Below are 27357 nucleotides of genomic sequence, written 5' to 3'. Positions count from 1 at the left end.
GTGAATGCCACAAAAAAATTTTAATATGTACCTCAAGTTGATAAATTATAAATAATGTAAGCATCAACATCCACTGCGGGCGACTCCATTTTGCCGAAGAACTAGCCCTGAAGTCTTCTGTGTTAGGAGGAGAATTGGCGTCGGAAACCGCCTAGGTGCAGTTCGTACATTTCCGGTAGAACTCTTCTTCTCAGAAGGTAGCGAACATTACAGTTCATTTTCCGCTTGACGATCGTGAAACCAGAATATTGGACGTAGGTTTAGAGTTTACACGAACAAGCCTGCTGGGATGCAACACACACCCAGCATTGAAAACAGGGTGTTAAAGATGGAGGACGTGATGAACTCAGTGATTTATACCAGCTTTGCCGTTTTTTAAGCTTTATGTGTATGTCGAGGAAAAATCGCAAAATTATGCAGCAGGCACCACCAGATAGAAAAAAAAAATGTGCTCTTTTCAGCCTATGGTGTCATGCTTTTAAGTTTTCTTCTCCTTTAAGCAATCCAGCTTTGTTGGTGTATGAACACAGAGAGCTGTACAACTGCAGCTGCATAATGGGCTGCGGACTAATATACCGACTAAATATGTACTACTTCAGCTCACAGTGATCTAATGTCGTACTATACACTATGGCTGCCACAAGCACGCACGCACGCACCCAAGCACGCACGCACGCACACACACACACACACACACAAACACACACACACACACAAACACACACACACACACACACACACACACACACACACACACACACACACACACACACACACACACACACACACACACAACACACACACACACACACACACACACACACACACACACACACACACACACACACACACACACACACACACACACAAACACACACACACACACACACACACACACACACAACAAACGTGGTATTTGGGATGAGAATATTCGTTAATGCCAATCAAAATTCTTTTGGATGTGAAAAAAAACTTGGAATGGGAACAGTGACATAAGGGTGCTTTATTTACTTTGGTGAGTTATGCACAATGTCATTAGTAAAAAGCCTTCATCCTTCCTAACATCAGCATGTATGTATTTGTTTAGTTGCAATTGAATTTTATTTTCCACGTAATGTCATGACACACTTCACCTCAAAATTGCGATGTTTAATTTTCGCGATGTTTAATATTCCATGTTTTCGTAACACATATATGACTTCCCTTTTCGTGGCTTAGTACTGTAATATAATTAAGACGCACAGCACACAGAAAAAAGAAAACCAAAGCGTGATAGGTGGCAAACTGTCACACGTAACGGGTAAAAAACTGCCAATTGTCAGCGATGTTAAATGCAATTTACCAGTATTAGCCGTCGTTGGTCCAGAATTGCTGAAAATGCTGTGCTGTCATCGCACCGAATATTAACATTAAAGCAAAGCAAGGAGACCAGATTCGGAGATACTTAGTCTATCGACAGAACCTCGGTTTATCCATGGTTTATGGATATAGTTAAGACGAACAGCGTAGAGAGAAAAAAGAACAGAGCAGCGACGACAATGTGATAGCTGGCGAATGGCCACACGTAGCCGGTGAAACACGGCTTTTTGTCAGTTAACGAAAATTAAGGTCTTTTTCTGTACACGTTAAATGTGATCATTTTGAAACGTTTATCCGCCTCGGCAGACACATTTCCGAAACCTTAGCCCTCCTTGTAACAAACGCATTGAACTGATTTAGGGGTGATCTAATCTTGAGGTGCATAGGAATGAGATATCTGGAATTTAGAATGTTACAGTGGAGCATAGTGTTTTCGGATATTTTTTTTTACGTGGAATAGCATATTCAATTTGATGAATTAGATTGCTGGTCTGTGGTATATATTTTGGAAGGATTTCAAAACCTTTGCGTGACATCATTTTTCACCCCATATATACATATTTTGTATATAAATTAATATGTAGGTTAAAGAATAATTTACACATGCCAGAAAAGTTATTTGAAAAGCTGTACACCTGAGCATGAATCTGAAACTTGATATGTAAGTGCTGCAAACGGGTAATTCCCGCTTAAAACCCGGAAGAATACAATTGCAAATAAAGGAGTGAATTTAGTACATTCTAAACGACCCGTGCAAATCACGTGAACGAGTGAATGGACTCCTTATTTCTCAATCCACTTTTGTATAAGTCCTTTCAGCATAACTTACACCATCTTATAGGGACAATATAATGGAATAAAGGAGAAATACTTAACAAGGTATGACATAAAAGCACGTAATTTTTTTAAGGATTAGTCATCATATTCACAAGAAGTCACGTGTTTTTATTTCTGGGTAAAAATTCAAAAAAAAAAAACATTCAGCGCCCGCTTTTGTGAAATCTATTGGCCTGTGGCTAAGTTTAAAAAGTGGAGTTCTAAGGTAAGTTTCTGCACACAGCTGAAGACGGCGGGAGTGGATAGACGTGCTATGGAACCATCGTTGCGAACACAAGGTTTGTCCATCGGTCTGAATTCGGATCTGCTCTGTCGCTTCTTAATGATTAACGCAGTTAAGTAATATAACAGTTTTATATCCGATAAATCAATTATTATTCTGTGGAGTTTTACTTTTATATTTTATGCATACTTATAAACAATCCGTTTTTGCTGCAAGATTGTGACTAAAAGGGCAGTTTCTCCTAACAGAGGCGGTTTTCTCCCACCATAATGCCGGCCGCCGCCGTATAAGTGAAATATTCTTGGGTAGGGCGTAAAACACCAATCAAATAAATAAATAAATTTAACAGAGGCAATTTGCCTTTTTCATAATATGGGCGAGAAACTATACCGACGCAATTTGTATTGAGCATCATTTTGTTTCTGGTACACACAATTACCTCTGCTTTATTGCTGACAAGGTCTTGGCAAATCGTGTTCGTATCATTCACACATAGTTATAATTAAACATAAGTGTGATGTGTTCTAAGTAAAACTAACAGCCTTTTACCATAAGGTTGTTTGTCACAGCTTCTATTTATTTAGAGAGGCCTCCGTGGCTCAGTTGGTTAGCAGCGTAATGACCCAGAAGCCTCTCACCAATGCAGTCGCTGTGTGTTCGTCCAGCTCATGCTGTCTTCCTCTCCAGCCGTACGTGGTAAGGTCTGACAGCAACCTGCGGATGGTCGTACGTTTCTCCCGGGCTGTGCCCAGTTTCCTCCCACCATAATGCTGGCCGCCGTCGTATAAGTGAAATATTATTGAGTACTGGGTAAAACACCAATCAAATAAATAAATATATAAGTAAAGAAATAGATATATAAATAAAAAAATAATACAAGAAAAAGTAGCAAAGCGAAATAGACCTACTGACATCAGGTCTTCACTTAATGCGTAAAACGCCAATCAAATAAATAAATAAATTTATTCAGTTGCTAACATATTGATATCAATACTATTACCATTATCAAGAATATATATCACAGTTTCTCTTTATTCAATGAGCCATATATAACTTATGTTATCGAAGCAAGCCTCTATATACAATTCAAAGAAATAAAACGCCTGTGTAAGATCCCAATTTCCTGCCCTAGAAAAATGCCAGATCCATTATTATTGACCGTGTTTTACTTTCCAGCAGAAATCTAATCTCCGGAGTTATCGGGATCACCATTGTGTCCACAACTAACAAAATGGCCGGAATGATGGGATGCCGAAGTCTGTGCAGAGTTGTGGGTGTGCTGAAGCTGCTTTTCGTATTATCTCTCATAACAGTCGGGCAAACTGCACGTGAGTACAATTTAAGTTAACGACTACAAGGTTATTAATACGATTTAAGAAAATAAATGCGGTCGCTGTGAGTAAATGTCCAGCTCATGCTGGCTTCCTCTCCGGCCATACGTGGGAAAGTCTGTCAGCAAACTGCGGATAGTCGTGTGTTTCCTCCAGGCTCTGTCCGGTTTCCTCCAACCATGCTAGCCGTCGCCGTATAAGTGAAATATTAAAATTTATTAAACTATAGAATATAAAACTTTAACCGCATGCAGTGTCGGCCGAAGCCTCACCAGCGCCCCCCCCCCCCTCCCCCTTGGTTTGTTGCTGTAACTATTATTGTTCCCTATCAAATACATGTAAATACCTATTTCTAACTGTACAACAGTTAATGACAATACAGTAGCAACCAAACAGCATGTATATGTATCTTTCCAGCTTCCGTCTAGCTTTAATTTCCATTTCTTAAATTAGGTGATGTTGTTTAAGCGCTTCTAGCAAGACAATTATTAACAACAGCTTATCTCCGTTGTCTCATATACGTGGCGCAAAGGACAGTTCTTGCGTTACAATTTGGTGCGAGCTTTTGATTTTTAACTCTCATAGTATTCAACCTATAGTTCATTTACGTAACTGATTTCGTTACGATATCTCAAACAAAGCCAAAAAAGGGGCGGTTTTGGAATCAGAAATGCAAGGTAAATTAAAATATAGCTAGCATTATCAAAATTCAAAACTAGTTGTGACGTCATAATTTGGACCAACGGCAAGCTTGTAAAGTTTTTACCGGAAAATCAATAATGTTCACACAGTTATTGTAACTTGTGTTGGTCTACATGCATACTGAAAGTTAAGTCAATCCATTTGATGGTTCTTGAGAAGAAGTTTTCCACAAAATCAAATAGAGCCGCTCAAAAACGTGAGCCCGGAAAATCAGCTTAGCCCTGCCCACAGGTTCATGTGCATGGTATTGTGTCAGCTAAATTTCAAGTCGACCTGTCTAGGCTGTGTCTTGATCACAATATCGCTGGAATACAAATTATGTTATCCCACAGGCAACTTTTTACTATTAATGGCCACCTTTATACTGAAATTTTATTTCCTTTTGTAACATACTCGGTTTGTGATCATTTCTACAACAAAACTTGATTTCTTTGCAAAAGACGATTACAAGAGAGTTGCAAATTCGATTTCATCGACGAAATCGGAGATGGCCATATTTTGGTTTTGCCTCCATATTAAGTTCGGATCTATCTGTCGAAACAGTCATTCGTATATCAGTCGTTGATCAATAAGGACGTTCCAGGCCAAGGTCAATGGCAAGGTCAACTCCCTTAATGACGTATAACACAAACCAGCAAAAAAATAAAAAGTTTATAAAGTGCACGTGCTTGAATACAGGATGCATGGGTGTTCACAATGGCTTTATACTTTTTTGAACTGTGCAAATGCAATGTTCATCCATCCATATGGATTATAATAATTTGAAACTATTCATTTTAAGTGCCAAGAAGACCGGTAAATGTACGGAGGCAAGCTGTTCACACGTGTTTTTGTACGCATGAGTTCACATCAACACTGTTTACAAGCTGTTTTTGACTACGCGACCGTCGGCTGACATTTTTAGTCCCCTTCTCTGACTGAACTTCGTAGCCAGTTGTAAGAAACGACACAACAGATCACCGGAGTACAAACGCGACAGCCGCTCGGATAAACCATGTGAACCGTCTCCAGGCACCTCCTTTACTCAGTTTAAGAGGAGTTTAAGAGAACAAGGCTTTGAAAAGTGGCTCTGTGTGGTGAATGGAATAAATTTATTTCAGGCTAGACGTAGAAGAAGTGTAAGCGCAATAAATAACTCCTTGCACAACGACTTATTAAAGGTTATCGGGGGACGGTCATATTGAGGTAAAACAGGCATGAAACAACTTAGCTGTGAAACAACACCCACACATGCTAATCGGACTCTGTCGCCTCAGGATTCACCTCTGCTGCCTGCTAGCACAATGACTTTCCGCTGCCTGCTCGTTTCAATAAAAACACATCGATCACAGTTCGTACCACTGCTTATTGGTATTGTGTAATGTTATAATGTTAAGGAATAAATCGAATCCGAATGTACATACATTTGCTTTAAAACAAGAAAATACACACTTATAAGGACATCCTCTTTCGCTATCGCTGAGGTTGCCTGACAGCACAGGCACCACTGCTTGCTCATGTCGACCAAAGCGTACCAACACCGTTTATAGCATTCCTTATTACTGTCTTTCAACGCTATGTCGGAAGTGCTGCACATTCATGGAGTGTCAATCGACTTTTGTTTCTTAAAACCTTCATACCTGTGTCTACAGTAAATATAGGGTGATTGCGACGCGTATATCGCAGTATCAACCTGTGCCAGAAACATGGCGAAGAACAAGCTGATTGCCAAGCCTATACCGCAGTATCAACCTGCTGGCAGCAAGATGGGGAAGCACAGCAACATACGCAGGCTGATGGGTGCATACCTGTATGTACAGTAAAACAAGGGTGATTGCGAAGCCTGTAACGGAGTATTAACCTGCTGGAAAGAACATGGGGAAGAACAAGGGTGATTGTAAAGCCTATAGCGCAGTGTCAACCTGGTGATAGGAACATGGGACAGAACAAGGGTGAGAGCGAAGCGTATAGCGCAGTATCAACCTGCTGGCAGGAACACGAGGGAAGCACAGGGCTAATTGCAGGTTGAGGCCGGAATACCTGTGGATTGCTAAGCCAATAGCGCAGTATCAACCTGATGACAGAAACATGGGGCAGATCAAGGGTAATTGCGAAGCCTATAGGGCAACATTTACCTGCTGGCAGGAACATGGGTAAGAACAAGGGTGATCGCAAAGCTTACAGCGCAGTATTAACATGCTAACAGGAACATGGGGCAGAACAAAGATGATTGCGAAGCGTATAGCGCAGTATCAACCTGCTGGCAGGAACATGGGGCAGAAGAAGGGTGATTGCGAAGCGTACAGCGCAGTATCAACCTGCTGGCAGATGATCGGAAAACACAGGACCATCTGCATGTTGAGGCTATACACTTATGTCTGGGCTATGTGTATACGGTTGATACAAAATACTGGACGGATAAACAATAGATAGCAAGTGGGTATTGTAATAAGGCAGATATCTACAGGCTTGAGAATGTGTATGTCTGAGGGATAAGTGCCCCATCCCACCCCTTTCCCTAACCCCACCCAAAGCTTAAACAGATTGTTGATGTGTTCCTCAGTGCAATATGGGTCCAAACATGGAATCACAAAACACACGAGAACTGGTTTAGAAAAATAAAAAGATGGTCTTTCTACATTGGTGTCAGGTTAAAACAAACTAATTGGCTGTATGGCAAATATCTAGTGACAATATTAGATTGATTCAAATGGCCGTGTTCTGGCAAACTTCAGTAAATAATTTAGGAATTGCTTTTTAAGCAGTTTAGTTAGGGCCATTTGGGGGATTCACGATCTTGAGTTTCTCTAAATATAGGATTTTGTTACATACACCCAAAAGTCGCATCTTTTCTTATTGGTACATGTAGGTATTGGTGTTTTACACCTTAATCGAAAATATTTCACTCATACGAAGATAGTTAGCAGTAAGGGGAGAGAAAACCAACCGCAGACAAAGTGAAACCCGGATCCATCTGCAAGTTGCTGGCGGATCTTCCCACGTACGGTCGGAGGGAAAGCCAGCCTGGGCTGGACTTGAACATGCAGCGACCACACTGTTAAGTTTTTAAAGGATGAAATGACACGCTAAACCGGTAAACGCTGTCTCAAGGAGGCGTTATTTATATCGCTAGATTTTACAAATAACAATGAGGTTTTTGTATTCCCTAAATATTCCCCTAATATATCGTCAAACTTTTTGTCTCAAACCGATACGAAATGCTAAATAAAAAATAACGTTACCGATTACTCTGCTTAACAGTAAATAATCTGGGTTCTACCCGGCATAGTGTGTAGGAAGAGTGTCCTGTTAGGTGTCGTAGAATGCTTCATTGAGGCAGCAGGTTAATACATCGCCAATTCTATTCAGTCTAAAATAATACTAAAGTTATCTTTTATATTGTCAAGCGAACAAAGTCACAGAGAAACCCCGTTTAAACTATTTTCAGAGACCTATTCTGTGAGACTTGTCAACGGTCAGGAAACAAACTCTAGCCTTTCCGGACGTTTGGAAGTCTTCTACAAAGGTGTGTGGGGCACAGTGTGTGATGACTCTGTCAACAACCGTACAGGAAATACTCTTTGTCGCTTCCTTGGATTTAGGTATGTTTTATTACTTACAATCAAGTGCAAACGTTACTAATTGTATTGTGACTTCGACACTGTCAAAGTTCAACTGGCTCAACCTGTTTAAATCACGTGTTTTTTTTTAATTTTCAAAATGTGTTTAGACCAACCACCGTGGAAGAGTCTTGGTGGCTGAGACAGGAGCGCTGTTATTGTCAGGCCCTTGAGTTCCAATGAGGTCGGGTGTTCGAAAAACCCCTTTATCTTAATTAATGACAAAACATTCCCGACCATCTAAACAATATGATGTTAAATAATTGTTGACGTGGAAATTGACATAGTGTGACATTTAAAAACTTGTCTTCCAACGTTATCTGGGTTGGGCACTCGGGTTCAACAGCTCTCCCGTCATAAACAATATGGGAAAAAATGACTTTCTCTGACGTGGAAGTAACATTATTATCAAATGCTTTTTGTCAAGCAAATATAACATTATTCTCTGAAGCATCTTCCAATATACTCAATTTGACTGGTTGAATATTTTTAGCATTTCAAACAGGTCATGGCCTCCAATGAATTACAGTATACCTCGCGTCTGTCATAAGGTGTACATTTTAAGTAGCTTTTAAGAAACTTTACGGGCATCGTTGATGATTTTGTCTGTTTATTGCAACTAATGTACGGTACTTGAAAATATACATTATTTAGACATTTATACCAACTCATTTTAGAGTTCAACAGAAAAAATATTATGTTTGAATTACCTTCAAGAGATTAAAAAAGCATACATTTAGTTTGATAAGTTTCTGTCTAACTGTTTGTGTTTGATAACAACCACATGAATGCATATTTAGTTATTCTATTCTGGTTTATTTATTTATAGATTTATTTGATTGGTATTTTACGCCTTACTCAAGAATATTTCACTTACACCACGGCGGCACAGCCCGGGGGAAACCCACGATCATCCGCAGGTTGATGGCAGAGCTTCTCAAGCACGGCAGGAGAGGAAACCAGCATGCGCTGAACTTGAACTCACAGCGACCGCAATGCTGAGAGGTTTCTGGGTCATTACGCTGCACTAGCGTGCTATCCAACTGAGCATGGTTACATATCATTTAGTACAAATTATTTGGAATCATGCATAAAATTGCTAATTGTACATGTGAATTATTTAGACGGGGTGGAGGTGGTGGGAGGGTGACTGTATAAAGACTTGTCTGTAACATTGAAATATCCATTTCAGGTTGCCATCTACACAGCTGCATATTGTTTAGCCGCTTCCAACCTTTTCAGATTTAATTATTGGTATCTTTTTGTTTCTGTTTCATGGCTTTGAGCAGTACATCTGTCTCACTGTATGCATTGCATCTGTCTATACTCATGAGACATTTCATAATATTCTCGGCAGGCTGATAGTTAGCAAATCAGTAAAACGTAATCAGTGACATTAACGTTGGACCAAAACAATTATATTGTAATAATCTAATATGTTGATAAACACTGGAAAATTAATCTGTTCATTTAATCAGAAATTCTCTTGCCGGGGTGATGTTTAGGTGTAGTCTGCTATTATAACATAATACTGTGTCATAATTAATATAATAATGTATTAGTCCAATAGAAACCTGATGTTGAATTAATAGAATATGTGTGTTATATTTAACAGAATGATTTGTTGCAATAGCAGAATACATTGTAGCATCACTCAGACAAGAGACATTCTCTTAAAATTATCAGATTAATTTTTTGAGTGCATTATGCTCGGAAAATCCTACTCCGTACGTACTCTTTATACTGATATGGCGGGTTTTGTCCGCCGAGGCTTTTGACCACCGGGGATTTTGTTCGCAGGGCTTTTGTCTGGCGGGACTTCTGTCTGGCGGGACTATCTCTGTGCCCCGTGGAAATAATACAATTATGCACTGATTTATGCTTTCATGGGACGAATTTGGTTCACGGAGTGCGGATGAAAAGTTGTAAATGGCATAGAAAAGGGTAACATTAAGTTGTGATCAAACAGCTAGAAAGCCTCACATAAACATATATCACTGTTGTTTCTGTAGTGTAGTTTAGATATATTTAGGGGTACTAGAAGTATTAAAATGCACATTGAATACAACTCACAGACACCTCAAAGATACCTCATACACATCTCGGATCAGATATGCCACTCCTCAGATGTACGTCAAGTATACTTGTAGTGCACCTTATTTGAGTAAGGGTTAATTTCAAGATATTGCCTTTTGCAGAACATGTTTTATCACGCCAAAATCATGACGCCAGCAATGAATATTTCATTCTTCTTTGGTGACATTGCATATGTTTTACTTTTCTGAGAATAGAATAATGGCGGTTGAAGAACTGAGCTTAGATGTGAGTAACAAATGGCTTATACATTGGAGCGGATAAAGAGTTGGGGAGCAAAGTTTATACTTTTACATTTTCTACGCGAACAAGTGGACAGCATAATACACCTACATCAAGACGATGGTCCAAGTGGTATACTATTTTGTATATAGCTGTACCAGTGAAGCGTAGGCGTAGTTCACAAACATTGCATCACAACATTAGATATTGATGTGTTTTAACACAGTTTGGGATCGATCTGCTTAGACCAAAAATGTTGCCCATTTGGGTCTTCAAAACTGTTTCATATTAACCGTAACTACATATATGAGTTATTTCCTCGTTTGTTTTACCTCGTACTGACTGTCCATCTTCTAATCCATGGACTACTACAGCGGCGGGTATCATGTGCCGAGAGGCGGGTTTGGAGCAGGGACCGGGACGATCTGGCTGGACGACTTGGTGTGTTCAGGGAATGAGACGAGTATATCCCAGTGTTCTCATCAACCTTGGGGGAATAATAACTGTGCACACAACGAGGACCTCGGTTTAGTCTGCTCAAACGTCACATCACGTAAGAATAGATTTAAATTTTCATCCGGTTTTGAGCCGGAAATTTCTTAATTTTGTCCGATCCAATTTGTGTTAGCGGTCTGATCTATCGGTAGAGGAAACCATCGCCTTTACCCAGTCACTAGGCAAACATCCATACTTAAATCCGCAGTCGTAGCACAAAGTACGAACAAGAGGGGGAGACCAGAGTAGTGTAGTGTTTCCTTACTATATTTTCTAGGAACTCCGTTACGGCTTATTTATGGAAGCCGGCGTGCTAACAGTGTTGATGTTAAGACCGGAATACACGTATTTGTACATTATGTTTGAGCTATATGTTCACGGTTAATACGAAATACTGAATGGGTAAAAAATATTGAGCAAGTGGGTAAAAACTGAATTGTGATAGGGCAGATATCTGCAGGCTTGTGAATGTGTATGTCTGAGGGATAAGTGCCCCATCCCACCCCTTTCCCCTACCCCACCCAAAGCTTAAACAGATTGTTGTGTTCCTCAGTGCAATACGGGTCCAAACATGGAATCACAAAACACACGAGAACTGGTTTAGAAAAATAGAAAGATGGTCTTTCTACATTGGTGTCAGGTTAAAACAAACTAATTGGCTGTATGGCAAATATCTAAGGAGAATATTATATTGATTCAAATAGCAGTGTTCAAACTTCAGTTTGCTTTTCGAGCAGTTTAGTGAGGGTCATTTGTCGGATTTACGATCTCGAGTTTCTCTGAATATAGGCTTTTGTTCCATAGCCGCAAAAGTCGCATTTTTTATTATTGGCATATTTATGTATTGGTGTTTTACACCGTAATCGAAAATATTTCACTTCTACGAAGATAGCCAACATTAAGGGGAGAGAAAACCGACTACAAACAGAGTGAAACCCAGAACCATCTGCAGGTTGCTGGCGGATCTTCTTACGTATGGTCGGAGAGGAAGCCAGCCTGAGCTGGACTTGAACATGCAGCGACCACACTGTTCAGAGTCTCCCGGATGAACTGACTTGCCGGTAAACACTATCCCAAGGAGACGTTATTTTATACCGATGGACTGTACAAATCACAATGGAGTTTTTTGCATTCCTTAAAATTTTCCCTAATACATCGTCAATCTTTTTACCTCAAAGCGATACGAAATACTGAAAAAGTAACGATGCCGATTACCCTGCTTAACAAGAACTAATCTGGGTTCTACCCGGCATAGTGTATGGAATGAGTGTCCTGTTAGGTGTCGTAGATAGAATGCTTGTTAATATACAGCAGGTTAATATAGCGCCATTTGTATTCAGTCTGAATTGATACTGAAGTTATCTGATATATTGTCAAGCCAACAAAATCACAGAGAAACCCCGTTTAAACTATTTTCAGAGACATATTCTGTGAGACTTGTCAACGGTCAGGAAACAAACTCTAGCCTTTCCGGACGTTTGGAAGTCTTCTACAACGGTGTGTGGGGCACAGTGTGTGATGACTCTGTCAACAACCGTACAGGAAATACTCTTTGTCGCTTCCTTGGATTTAGGTATGTTTTATTACTTACAATTAAGTGCAAACTTTACTAACAGATTGTGACTTCGACACTGTCAAAGTTCAATTCGCTCAACCTTTTTAAGTCACGTGTTTTTGTCTCTTCAAAATGTATTTCGACCAACCACCGTGGAAGAGTCTTGGTGGCTGAGACAGGTGCGCTGATAATCTCAGGTCCTTGAGTTCCAATGAGGTCGGGTGTTCGAAAAAAACCCTTTATCTTAATTAACGACAAAACATACCCGACCATCTAAAAATGTGGTGCTAAGTAATTGTTGACGTGGGAATTGACATAGTTTGACATTTAAAAACTTGTCTGCCAACTTTATTTGGGTTGGGCACTCGGGTTCAACAGCTCTTTTGTCATAAACAACTTAAGAAAAAATGACTTTCTCCGACGTGGAAGTAACATTATTATCGAATGTTTTTTGTCAAGCAAATGTAACTTTAAATGTAACTGCCGTACTCAATAATGTTTCACTTACACCACCGCGGCAAGCATTGTGGTGGGGGAAAATCGGGCACAGCCCGGGGGAATTACACGACCATCCGCAGGTTGCTAGCAGACCTTCTCAAGCACGGCAGGAGAGGAAACCAGCATGAGCTTGACTTGAGCTTACAGTAACCGCATTGCTGTGAGGCCTGTGGGTCATTACGCTGCACTAGCGTGCTATCCAACTGAGCATGGTTACATATGATTTGGTACAAATGATATTGAATTATGCATAAAATTGCTAATTGCACATGTGAATTTTTTAGAGAGGTAGCGGTGGTGGGAGGGTGGCTGTATAAAGGTGCAGATAAAGAGTTAGGGGGCACCGTTTATACTTTTACATTTTCTATGTGAATCAATGGACAGCATAATACACCTACATCAAGGCGGTCCAAGTGGTGTCCTATTTTGTTTATTTCTCCAATACATCACTGTTTCTGTATATAGCTGTACCAGTGAAGTGTAGCCTTAGTTCACAAACATTGCAACATAACATTAGATATTGATGTGTTTTAACACAGTTTGGGACCGATCTCAAAAATGTTGCCCATTTGGGTCTTCAAAACTGTTTCATATTAGCCGTAACCACATATGTGGGTTATTTTCTTGTTTCTTTTACCTCATACTGACTGTCCATCTTCTAATCCATGGACTACTACAGCGTCGGGTATCATGTGCCGAGAGCCAGGTTTGGTTCTGGGACAGGGACGATCTGGCTGGACGACTTGGTGTGTTCAGGGAATGAGACGAGTATATCCCAGTGTTCTCACCGACCTTGGGGGATTAATAACTGTGCACACAAAGAGGACCTCGGTTTAGTTTGCTCAAAGGTCACATCACGTAAGAATAGATTTAAATTTTCATCCGGTTTTGAGTCGGAAATTTCTTAATTTTGTCCGATCCAATTTGTGTTAACGGTCTGCGAATTCTCAGGAAGTTCCCACTCTAGGTCAGATCCAACGGCGGAAGAAACCACCGCCTTTAGCCAAACACCTGGCAAACCTCCACACTTAAAGCCGTAGTGTTAGCACAAAGTATAAGCAAGAGACGCAGACCAGAGTGGTGTAGTGTTTCCTTTCTACGTTTTCTAGGAACTCCGTTACGGCTTGTTAATGGAACTCAGCGTGCCAACAGTCTGAGTGGCAGACTGGAAGTCTTCCATGACAACAATTGGGGCACAGTTTGTGACGACAGTTTTTCGGCAAGAGAAGCAAGAGTCGTTTGTAGTATTTTAGAATACAGGTATGGTTAGCACCTAATGCCATTACATCCAATTTCTGCTTAACTCATTAAAAAATTAAAACTTATGACGAAGCGTTCTATTTATCCACTACGTTATAACAACAATAAAGTGATCGAACAAACAAAGGTTGTTTAACATTGTTTTACGTGTCATGCTTATAGGTTGGATCTCATGAAGTTTTCTATTGCTGGCCTCGTTTTATTTTAAATTTTTCCTTAAAGTCAAGGTGTGGAATTGACGAGTGCCTATTTTGGACAAGGAAATGGAACTATTTGGCTGGACGACGTTCGCTGCCTAGGCAACGAGAGTGATATATCACTTTGCTACAACCGAGGATGGGGGCGCCACAATTGTAATCACAGGGAAGACGTGGGAGTGGCCTGTTTTAACACAACGGCTGTAGGTAGGTCTAGAAAATATAACTGAACTGAATAGAAGCTGAATTTCAATAACACATTTGGTAACGTATTTTGAGATGATACAGCTGGGCTCGTAGACACGATGTGGGTGCCATTGTCTGTGAATGCCCCCAATGTTCTCTTTCTTCTTAAAAGGAGTATTGGGTGGATTAGCGTACCAGAGCTTTAACCATCTGAGACAGCTGTGCTAGTACAACTAGAAAAAAGACACAATTTTCATTCGTAAAGAACAACTGATGGGGGAAGCTATATACATACATTATTTTTAGCACAGTTATTTAATAAATCCAGGGTAATTCCATCACAGCTTACTGAGAAATTCTAGGCCAGTAACGTCTTATAACTTGTTTAAATATCCCTGCATTTTGTTTACCTAATTCACCTTAACCCATGGCATATTGTAGGTGTTGGGTAAGTTCCTACAGATTAAAACCTTAATATAATAATGTTGTTGTTCTGTTTTTCGTCGGCTGCGTGTGAACATTTGCCAGATGTCATACTGTCGCTGTTCTTGTGGCTGAGTAATTGACAAGAAACTTTTGCGCCGACTACATTTATCAAATATCACACTGGCGTTGCTACTCTGGTTGGCCTGCACGTATATTGATAATTAGCGGCCGTTTACATATATACATACATGTATACATACATACATACATACGTACAGAAAGTTCAGGTATATGCTTCAATAAGTATGTCATACCTTTAATCAAAACCAGCGACATATAACATATGTCATGTATGTAACAGAACATACTGATCTCAGAGTGGATGGCAGACGTGGGTTGGAAATGCCGACTCTAGCATACATACATACAAACATACATACATACATACATACATACATACATACATACATACATACATACATACATACATACATACACACACACACACACACACACACACATACATACATACTGACATACATACATACATACATACTGACATACATACATACATACATACATACATACATACATACATACATACATACATACATACATACATACATACATACATACATACATACATACATACATACATACATACATACATACATACATACATACATACATACATCATACATACATACATACAGACACACATACGTACATACAGACATACATACAGGCCGACGTACAAGAATCAGGTATATGCTTCAATAAGTAAGTCATACCTTCAATAAGAACCAGAGACATGTGTTTGAAAACATACTGACCTGAGGATGGATGCCAGACATGGGTTAGAAATACCGACCTATCGATAAATTGCAGGTATGGGTTAGAAATACTGTCCTTTCGATAAATGCCAGACATGGGTTAGAAATACCGACCTAGCGATAGATGCGAGGCTTGGGCTAGAAATACCGACCAAAGGATAGATGCCAGGCTTGGGTTAGAAAAGCCGACTTAAGGATACATGTAGATGCCAGGCTTGGGTTAGAAATGATGACCTAAGTATAGATGCCTGGCTCGGGTTAGAAATACTGACCTAGGGAAAGATATCAGGACTGGGTTGGTTATAAATTCCTGCACAAAACAAACCAGAATAAAAAGATAATCTGTCATGAAAACCTTTATAGTAGATTTTGCTTAGCAAGAATGGCTGGAATTAAACGCTCCATTGGCAGTGTTCGTACTTGTAATCTGTTGTATGACTGCACAATTGTTAAGTACGACGTAAAACCTCAAGCATACATAAATAGTACATGCTAATCTTGTAAATCGATGAAATATTGACGACACATTGAGACACAGTCACCTCCAAGCCCAACCAACAGATTTTGTTTTATAGACAGACTAACAACCAGACTCGTTGGAGGTCGTCGTGGCTCCAGCTACCTAACAGGGCGCCTAGAATTGCTCGCTGCAGGCACCTGGGGAACAGTGTGCGATGACGGGTTTGGCTCAGCCAGTGCTAGTGTAATCTGTCGTTCAAAATGAACCAACCTTTTTAAAGCAGAAAACAACCGGTTGACGTACATATTCAAGTACAATGAAATGTAAGAAAATACTACAGAGAAATAGAAACCTAGTAATAAAGTAAACTGAGTTTGTACACTCTGTTAATTTTAACAGAAAATCTATTGTCAGAGTCATGCTGGAATGTATTCTACTATTACCGCAGATTTTTCTGTCATACATAACTCACACGTTCTATTAATTCAACATAAAGTTTTAATTGGACTAATAGGATATTATGTGGAATGTATGTGTTATAATAACAGAACACATATTTGTTTAAAAAACTGACTTTCTGTCAAAATGAACTCATTCATTTTTTGGGGAGTATAGCAAAAGTGTCTCAGTGTTTATAGAACCAATATAGGAACACGCCTTCAAGGGCTTGCAAGAAGGCCCGATTAACTTGGATCAAATGTAATATTTATTTCCTGGCAAAAAAATCATAAAACTTTCCTCGAGTCAAAGTATTCTGATTTCAAATACTGAATTTATGAACAAAGTTTCTAAAAATATTAGCCATAGTATTATTTTCTTTTGTTTTACACATCATATATGTTTAGCCTTTTCTATACAGAGCTTACAGCTTTCCGGATATTTTCCTGTAACAGGTGGATGTACTCTGCACTGCCCGGTGTTCATTACCTTTTGCACAGACGAGTGTTGCGTTTACTGTATCTTGTTTTACTTTGACCCGTATCTTCTCTGACAGAAACGGCAAAGGCGTCTTTCGTGGTGTTTACGGAAGAGGAACTGGACCAATATGGTTGGATAATCTGCGGTGTCTGGGGAATGAAACCAACATCTCTCAGTGTATTCATGGGAACTGGAGAAGAAGCACGTGTAACCATGGAGAAGACATGGGCTTATTCTGCTATAACACATCACTATCGGGTTTATCTCTGATTTGTGGACTGACATTCATTCATACTGTTGTTTGAAATTTATTTCTGACATTTTCACGCACTGGTAAAAAAGAAGAAATAAAAAGAAATACCATAGTTGATTCAACCGTGAGTATAAGTCGTAAGGCTACCACGGCTTTCCCCCAGAGTCTTCACATCAATATGTTGGCCGCCGTTGTATAGGTGAAATATTCTTGATTGCGGCGCAAAACACCAATCAATTAAATAAATAAATTAAGCAGTGAGGTTTCCCAGATACCTGTTCATCCAATGCTAGACACCAGTATTGTTCACCAAATACCTCATTGTAGTTCATCTGGTATGCCATTCTATTTCACCTAAAACAGTAGTCTTATTCACCTATACGCCATTCCATTTCGCCTAAAACACCAATTTTATTCACTTAATACGCCAGTCTATTTCGCCTAAAACACTAGTCTTATTCATCTAGTACACCTGTCTAGTTCACCTATTGCGCCGTCTATTTCACCTAGAACACCAGCCTATTTTACCTAATACGCCAGTCTATATCACGTATTGCGCCAGTCTTATTTACCCAATACACCAGTCTATGTCACCTTATGAGCCGATCAAGTTCATATAATTCGCCAATCCAGTTCATCTTATACACCAGTCTAGTTCACCCAATACACCCGTCATGTTCACCGAATATACCAGCCTATATGCGCCACTCTTGTTCACATACATGTAATAAACCAGTGTTGTTCACCTAATTCACCAGTCTTATTCACCTAATACACCAGCTTTGTTCACCTAGTACACCATTTCAGTTCACCTATTTCATCAGTCTAGTTTACGTAAAGTAATATTCCAGTATTGTTCACTTAATACACCACTCTAATTGACCTAATACAATACTGGTGTTTGTTCATCTAATTTACCATTCTTGTTCACCTAAAACACCAGTATTGTACTTCTTTAAAACAGAGCAGATGTCTACCAGACTTGTCGCGGGGCATCGTGGAGACGGCTGGCAGACCGGCAGGCTCGAAATTTCCTTTGCCGGTGAGTGGGGCACAGTATGCAACAACCAGTTCAACAATGTCTCAGCAACAGTGGCCTGTAGGACTCTGGGATACAGGTGTGTTACCTGTACACTGTACATTATAACGACGATTTCCGGTTTGTTGTTAACAAAATTAACAAGTTGTTATTTTAAACACCCACCAATTCCATAATTCAGGCTGTATATTGAAAAAAGCACAGGGTTGAAAACCAGTGAATGTCTTGTTTATTTGATTTTATTATTGCAAGTAAAAAAAATCATCGATTTCATAATTAGACCTATTTTTTTCAGTCAGTAATCTAAACACGACTTGTTTTTTAAAATGGGGCATTTTAAAATGTGACATAAAAACGAAACCTTCATTTTTAACAAGTATGAACGGGATATAAGTGACCTCTAGGAAAGATGTTCTTTCCAGTAACGTAGGTAACGTGTGTTTTACACACCGCGTTGTTTTACATGTATGTATGACCCAAGAGTCTCCCTCCAATGCGGTAACTGTGAGTTTACATGTAACCCATGCTGGTTTCGTCTCCGACCGTACGTGGGAAGGTCTGGCAACAACGTGCCGATGGTTGTAGTGGTCCTCTCTGCTCCGCCGGCTTTCCTCCTACCATAATGCTGGCCATCGTCGTGTTCAGTGAAATATTGTTGTCGTTTTTAAAAACAAACAAACATTTCAAATTATGTTAAATCAAATGCATTTTCCCAGCTCATTATTTTCAGTTTTAACTTTTAAATGGCGTACCAAATCACTCCACCTCTAATCCACAGATATGGCAACTACCTACCTTACTATTACCCTAATTTTGGGACTGGAAGGATCTGGCTTGGAGGAGCCGTGTGTAGAGGCAATGAGGCGGACATTGCTCAGTGCGAACATGACGGATTGGGTAACCACTTCTGTGGCCATTCATGGGACGTCGGTATCATCTGTTCAAACAACAAAACAGGTTAGTTTTTCTTTGCGCCAGAGTCGGTGACTCACAACGGCCCGATTGTTCAAATCTGGTTTAAGACTTAATACCAGATTTAACTTTAAACCAAGTCTTCAATTTTCTACTTAGCTTAAAAAAATTGTGTAATATTTTATTAATTATGTACTAAAACTGCTGTTGTTATACATTCACTTTGGAAACTACATTGACAGCTGAGTAAAAATTCAAATGTAAAATATCACTAAATACAGTATTAGCTAATACGCTTTTGAGCAACTGGGCCCTGAACCAAGGCATGAACAGTTACATCCTATAAAGATGAGGAAGAAAAAAAAATTACACACAGTTCAGATAAAAGAGTGCAAAAATTTAGTTGTGAATATGAACTTTAATATTTTTTTTATATTTCGCCAAAGAGAAAAGGCAGTTGAAAATAATTTTTGTGTGGCGTGTATTTGGAAAAATAGTGTTGCTATATATATAGGTTTCATGTACTAAAGTCATAAACGAGCATGTAACACACGTTTAATAAATATGTTTGCATTGGCATTTGGTCTTTTCAGCTATAGCCTGTTTCATTTAGCGAGTCGACCATGTTCAGCTCTCTGTAAAATCAGTCATGCTTGCTACCGAAATTCCCTTTAGCCTGTGACACGTAAGAACACAAGCTGTACACATGGATTTGTAGGACGTCCATATCATTGCAACGAAAATGAAGTTAGAACACTTTTTTCTATTTCATAATGTTAAAGTTCATCAGCTCGATTTCGAACCCATCGTCTCGGGCGACGACATAATTTTTCAAAAAATCATCGGCATTCTACGCATTGGGCGTAGTTCAACGTGTTTTGACGGGAGGCGACACAAGTTACATAGCCGGCTATCGCCTTAACTGTAAACTCTGTTACTGACACTGCCATATTTGAAATTGTTTAGTATCGTATACCCTTGATAAATGAATTTTTATATGTTGTAGTAATTCGTACGATTTATTTGCGTTTGGCGCACATATTAAACAAAAAATTAAATTTTCCATAGCCTCAAACCCCTGTCTCGTGGCGGGGTATGAAAATTGTGGGGCAGCCTCAAACGGATGCTTCAAATCCACTGGTCGTTGTGACGGACGTTCCAATTGCAGAAACCGATTTGACGAGTTGTCGTGCGCGGTGAGGACCATCAGGCCGCCCACAACCACCAGGAGACCAATAACAACAACTACGACTCCGTTATCTTCATCAGGTATATTTCTGTCATTGCAATTTTCATTTTGATTGTTTTGTTGTTTTGGTTTTTTTTTTGTTTGTTTTTTTATTTGTTGTTGCTTTTTTTCCTTTTTTCTTTAAGGGCATGTAGTAGGTTTGGTTAACTTGATAAAACTTAAGTGGGGCCTCCGTGCCTCAGTTGGTTCGCGCGCTAGCACAGCGTAATGACACAGGAGCCTCTCACCAATGCGGTCGCTGTGAGTTCAAGTCCATCTCATGTTCGCTTCATCTTCGGACGTAAACGGAAGCCTGCCAGTAACATGGGTTCGGTTGGTCGTGGGTTTTCCCCTGACTCTGCCTGGTTTCCTACCACCATAATGCTGGCCGCCGTCGCATAAGTGAAATAGTTCGGCGTAAAACACCAATCAAATAAATAAAACCAAAATAAATAAAACTTAACCAACTGTTTTTAACCAACCTAACTGACGAGAAAAAAAATTGCATCGTACGTTTACAATTATTGCAAGGTTTACAAGGCAATTGTAATTCATTCTGAACAGCTTACAGGTAAACCAGATAGGGATATGCTGTAAAGAATTCAAAAGACATTAACCAAGTATCATGAATATTCAATTTGTGATTTCAATTTTTCATCAAATGGCATCATAAACATTTATGGCTTAAAATGGCTAATACATGTTTCCGTGTTTTTTCTGGAGTTATTCCTTTTGTGTGATGAACTGTGGTCATCGCCTCCCCTAGCTCTTTTCATGCCTAAGCGTTGGCAAACATTAGACGAATAAGCGAGAGACTGAAACACACAACGGCATCGACGAGTTGAGAAGAGACGCTTCCCTTTTTTACACTTCCCAGCTTGGCATATTATTTGCCACCGTATGGATAATCGTGTGTGTGTGTGTTTTCAGTTTGTGAGCCCACGCAGTTCCGTTGTGATGACGGTCGTTGTCTGCCTATAACATTCCGTTGTGACGGAACGATAACATGTCGTGGAGGGGAGGACGAGCGAGGCTGCAGTAAGATACAGTTTGCTACCCTCACCCAAGTCGATACTTTCTTGCCGGCATTTCTTCGCCTGTATGCCCAAATTTCACTTTCTGCAATCAGATTTACGTTGAAATGTTTTCAAGGATTTGGATGAAATTTTGTTGACGGATTACCATTAGGATTTGAACCATTCCATTGCATTTTTTGTGGTGTTTCGGCTTTTAAGATTAATTTTCACTATCACGTATGCACAGTTCTCTTTTACCTTGTAATAGTACATAAAGACTACGCCACAGAGAGTAAAACCAGAGCAACAACGACAGCGTGATAGCTTGCAAATGGTCACACCTAACCGGTGAAGTGTAAACCTTCCTCATTTATGGTTTTATTTTAAATGTTCAAGTAAATATCTAAATGGTGACATATTGCACACCCATTAGCAACATGGCTTAGGCAAGAATTAGGTACATAACATGCACGTGTAAATTTACTACACGTTACTGGTGGAGAATTGCCCAAAATGCTGAATTTTTATCACATTTCACATAGAACAGCAATAAAACTATCTAAAACGACCAGACCTCGGGAATGCTTAGTCCACCAGCAGCATTCTGTTTTTTTACGAATAAAACATGACTACATCATAGAGAGTAAAACCATAACAGCGACGATAGTGTGATATGTGAGGAGAGCGAGTCTTAGCCTCTCTGTAACAACGCATTTTCTTATAAAAACGCAATCTGTAATAATTATTACAAAAAGCCATTAACAGAGTGGCTTTTCCTAATAAATTATTACAAATGGCAACTCCCGTTGAGTGTGTGTTTTTTTTTTTTGTAATAACTTTTTTGTTTAAATAAGACACTAGAAAATGTTGTCTAAAGATGACCAAATTTAACTTGACAGATGTCAGGAATGAGAATAATGACGGTGACTTCCTTTGTTTGAATATATTTGTTACATACTGCCTCATTACAAACTGCGTCCCGGACGCTAACACAATTTCTAACGAAACGCAGTTTCTAATAATCATTACAATTTGCAACTTCCAGTGAGGTTTTTTTTGTAATACATTATTACAAAATGCAACTCACAGGGTGTCTTCTTGTAATAATCTATTTCATTCAAGAACACAATAGAAAATTTCATTTAATAATGAACAAATCTAATCTCACAGATGTCATGAACGATAATACTTATTATTATTATTTCGTTTTTTTTTACAAATTACCTTGTGCTCTAGCGCAGCGTAATGACCCAGAAGCCTGTCACCTGTGCGGTCGCTGTGAGTTCAAGTCCAGCTCATGCTGGCTTTCTCTCCGCCCGTAAGTGGGAAGGTCTGACAGCAACCTGCCGATGGTCGTGGGTTTTCACCGGGTTTTTCCTGGTTCCTCCCACCATAATGCTGGCCGCCATCGTATAAGTGAAATATTGTTGAGTACGGTGTAAAAAAACCAATCAAAAAAATAAATAAATAAATAAAGAAAATCAAATTGCGTAGTTATCAGTCCACCAGCATGATCAACTTTCTTTGGCAAAGTTGCCTAACAGAGTATTGTCCCTTTGATAGAACTCTTATGACGGTTTTTGCGGGTGCTTTTTACTGAGTTGTTTTAGAGCTGGGTCAAGACCGACGGCAATATTTCAAATAGTTTATGTATGTGTAACGTTCAAAGTAAAAAAGGAAACAAATTTGCAAAACATTGTTTATTTATTTACTTGGTGTTTTTTTCTCCGTACCGGTATTACAAAACATTTCACTTACACAGCCGTGTGCAGCATTGGGGCCCATAATGGGAGGGTGAAACCCACGAGCATCCGCAGGTTGCTACCATAACTTCCCAAGTACGCAGGGGAGGAAGCCTGTATGAGTTGGGCATGAACTCAACGCGACTGCATCGACGAGAGGCTGGCGCGCTAACCACTTCGGCCATGAAGGCCACTGGGGTAGAGTGTATAAATCGTCTAGTTTAAACCACTTACTATCCCGTTTCCGTATTTCCAGTTGTATAGATCTGTGCTGTTTTATACACAAGTGTTTTTCCCTACGCAAAAAAAAAAGAAGAGTTTTTGTTGTCACATCCGCAGTGGAAATGTCTGGAAGACGTGTGACGGTGAACACAAATGGAGAGCTGTGGACTGTTTGTAGTGGACCGTCCATGTCCAACAACCGGAAATTAGCAGAAAGTATGTGTGTGTATATGGGACACTCCGGACTGACGTAAGTTGTAGAAAACCCCTGCTGACTTGTGCAGGGGAGTCGTTATGTTGTTATAACATCATTTGTGTGATGCCTAGCTAGTAGATGTCACTGTTTCTTTGATGAAATCATTTCTTACATTGGGTGGAAATTCAAAGAATAATCGTTTTTATTACCTTGCTTACAGTAAATATCTGTCCAAATCTCAACCCTCTGATTGCCACAGCTCAGGTACTTGCGATGACTATTGCTTTCTTCATAGAACATACACTCTAAAATCTGTCCTGTAAATTTGACAATATACTGTGTGTGTTTTCTGGATGAGAGCAGAATAGGTTATGTTATTATGTATATATGAAATATAGTTAAACAATTGGATTGCATAGAGTAAAATCAGAGTATTGTAATAGCTGGCAAATGGACACACGGTAAAATATGGCCCTTTGTCAATTTACCTCAATCGGAGTTTTAAGGTTCTAAGTCTTCATGTTAAAGCTTAAATAGTAAAAATATACGCCCCCTACCACAATAACTTAGGTAGAATTAGGTAAAAAAATGCAATGATGTTAATTGCCATACCGTGTGACGTCATTGGTCCAGAAATACTCAAAATAGTTTTTTGCCATCACATTTAACATACAATAATAAAGGGACAGACTTGTCAAGTGACTCTAACAGAATACTTGTATTGGTGTAAAGGGGTATTGAGATTTAGGAATATAATGTATTTCCGGGCATGAATGAGAAATCAGATTAATTTCTATAATGTAGGTACGTATGTCAACGGCATAACGAACCAATTAGTGGGAAACGTAATATTTTTCTTGACCAAAGGGTTGATCCTAAAACTAAATGTTTTGAATTTATTAATACATTTTTTTTATAGCTGTTGGATTCGGAAATCAGTTGCTGTGAAAGTTTCGTTTGTAACGAACTGGCGTTGGAGTCAGAAATCGCTTACTGTAAAACTGTTGGAATATGACTCATTAATTGTTACCCATTACAGGAATGTGTCGGTTGAAAGAACACAAAACCTACCCCTGGGAATGGTGTTCTATCCAACGCCTAGCTTTGCTGGTTACCTCGGAGAGTTTCGCCCATACGTATCTATGTGAGTGTGAGTGTGACGGCGTGTATATTTATTGAACTATCGCTTCAGGGGTATCGAGGAGTGGAAGTGTCAAATTATTTATCATTCCATTGAATAGGATAATTTCATGATATCGCAAAAATTAACTCCCCCTAGCCGAGATCAAACCTTTTAATATGGTAATTTTTACCATTCTGAGGGGTTAGAGCAAGGAAATAAGACTGGTTGAACAGAGTGGGGTGTCATGCCTGGTGATTCCAGTGGCCCGCCCTGTCACAAGAAGGCACAGTGTATATGGCCTACATACCTAATGACTCCATGTCGTCATATGACTGAAATTTTTTTCATTATGACATAAAACACACCTAAATTCACAAGCCAGTAAGTTTATTAGTTTGAGGTGATTGGACATTAACAATATATATTAGTGTTGTACTTGTATCAGAAGATGAAATGTGAGGCAGCTTCGATTAGTCTTGATATAAGGCTAGAATTATTTAAGGTGTACAGCAAGGTTTTCGCAGTCATTTTCAATTTATTATCAGAAATGTTTTTTTTTCTATCATTTTTGTCTTCAAACCGTACAATCGTGCACACGTGTAACTTACACTGCCCGATTGATTGTTTGTGTTTTGTGTTTATCAGATTTTGCGCCCCACTTAACATCCAGTGCTCTAGACAAGGTAAGTCCCCTGTTAGCCCCAGCCTAAACATGTGATGTAGACATACCTGCTACCCTCAAAGCGCCCATTTCCCACGCAAGTTTTTTGATAGCTTTGTACAGACCTACTTAGTTTAAAGTTTTAGAGTAGTTTGTGTTTTCTTGAGAACTGGTCTGAGATTATTCATCACGAATGTCAATTTTGGTTGACGGCTTGTATACGAATGTCTGCTTAGACGTACGGATTTATTGTTATTACAGTTCCATTCATCTTGACTTATAGAACAACTGCACCGTGAATTTTATAATTTAACAATGTAATACTGCTTTTTTTGTACAGAAGTCTAGAACAACCCTGAGGTCAAAAAAAATTTTGTTTCTACTATTGCTCGATGCACAAGTATTCTCTTTATCAAAATTATGCTCAACATAAATCTAATGATGACGTGGTACCGTTGTATTGGTGACTGTCGAATACAGCTTCGTGCGAGGACACTACTGCTGGAGCTAAGACTAAGCACAGACTCCAAAGGTCAACCTTGTCTAATGGTGGCAGTGAAGTAAAGCGGTCGTAGAGAGCGGCGTATGCGCTGTACGTGTGTTATATATTTACTTTGTCTTGGTGGTATTAAAATGGGTCGTACACGCGTTGTGCTCCATTGAGGCAGCAATGTACATGTTTTAGCACTGAAACTTTTCTGCTGCATGGACATGCCGTTGTGACATGACCCAAAAAAAACGTGACCAAGAGCAACGCTAAACTGGATTAAAGATCAAATTCGATTACATAGATTCTGGGTGTCGAAGGAGACATTCGTATAGCAGCGGTCAACAATAGTGGACATTCGAGGTCAGTAATCGCAAGACCAATTCCAAATCTCCAGTTTTCAACACAGAGCAGAAGGTAACTATGTATTGAAATTTGGAAGTTAGAACCGACTCATACACAAAGAAGCAATCAAAAGTTTTCAATGATAAAAAACAGGGGAATGAAATATATGTTCGAGGCGATTGAATTAAGTCCGTATCAAAACTGACGCTAGGATTTGCGTAACAACCTGTCTGCACTGTCCATATTGTTTAAAACGTCCTTTTTGTGTTTTTTCCTCTGTTTTCCATTTTATTGAAGAGGTGCATTACCACTTCACGTTTCTCTCTTCTATTTACTAGTGGCGGAATGCGGTCTACCGTCCGTACCTTTGGTCAATAATTACATCCAGTTTGGCACTAACGCTCTGCCCGGGCAATGGTCGTGGCAAATCCATTTGAAACGTTCGGGAAGCTACGTCTGCGGGGGTATTCTACTGAATAACCGATGGGTGGCAACTGCTACACATTGCGTTAAGTAAGCGAAGTCCTTGTCGATATTACTTATCTTTGTGTGTCTCTGAGAAAATATGAACGATCTAATTGGTCAGTGTTTAGATCTAAGCTTCAAGGAACCAGTAAAAATTAAACCACGCCTGTTGGCCGTTTCCTACTTTCAAGTTTCTAGAGATTTCTTTTGTTCACATTTGTAGAAGATTACAAATCCAACCCTTTGTTGTTTATTTAAATAAATATCAGTGTTACAAATCGGTAATATTGGTGTCCATTTATATAACCATATTTGACCGGTGGAGAAGAATAATTTTGCAGCTTAACATATGCTTTGTTAATTTTCTTTACATTCGTTATTTCTTTTCAATCTTCGGATTTTCATTAAAGATGAAGTCTTTTGTCTTCTTTAGAACTCTTCCGGCATCTGTGTTCCGGGTTGCACTCGGCTCT

The 27357-nt window shown here is 39.4% G+C and overlaps 1 protein-coding gene across 1 annotated transcript; it reads left to right on the top strand.

Annotated features, from left to right (window-relative positions):
• Window positions 1-6137: 6137 nt before the first annotated feature.
• LOC135463938 (deleted in malignant brain tumors 1 protein-like) lies at window positions 6138-25935 on the top strand. The gene is made up of 15 exons (XM_064741402.1): window positions 6138-6241; window positions 7839-8033; window positions 10742-10920; window positions 12282-12435; window positions 13595-13773; window positions 14025-14175; window positions 14398-14579; window positions 17272-17325; window positions 18413-18566; window positions 19266-19444; window positions 21558-21665; window positions 23725-23857; window positions 24843-24947; window positions 25572-25609; window positions 25928-25935. The coding sequence occupies exons 1-15, from the start codon at window positions 6138-6140 to the stop codon at window positions 25933-25935; spliced, it is 1923 nt and encodes a 640-aa protein (XP_064597472.1).
• Window positions 25936-27357: the final 1422 nt, after the last annotated feature.

This window comes from Liolophura sinensis, chromosome 3, assembly GCF_032854445.1.
Source record: "Liolophura sinensis isolate JHLJ2023 chromosome 3, CUHK_Ljap_v2, whole genome shotgun sequence".
In the NCBI taxonomy this organism is placed as follows: Eukaryota; Metazoa; Mollusca; class Polyplacophora; order Chitonida; family Chitonidae; genus Liolophura; species Liolophura sinensis.
Note: the sequence above shows the minus strand (reverse complement) of the source record. Positions and strands in the feature narration are given on the sequence as shown.

Coding starts and splice junctions, on each gene's coding strand:
- LOC135463938 (XM_064741402.1), top strand. CDS start 6,138: ATGGCGAAGAACAAGCTGATTGCCAAGCCTATACCGCAGTATCAACCT. Junction 21,666..23,724: donor GGAGGACGAGCGAGGCTGCA/GTAAGATACAGT, acceptor TCACATCCGCAG/TGGAAATGTCTGGAAGACGT. Junction 23,858..24,842: donor ATGGGACACTCCGGACTGAC/GTAAGTTGTAGA, acceptor TACCCATTACAG/GAATGTGTCGGTTGAAAGAA.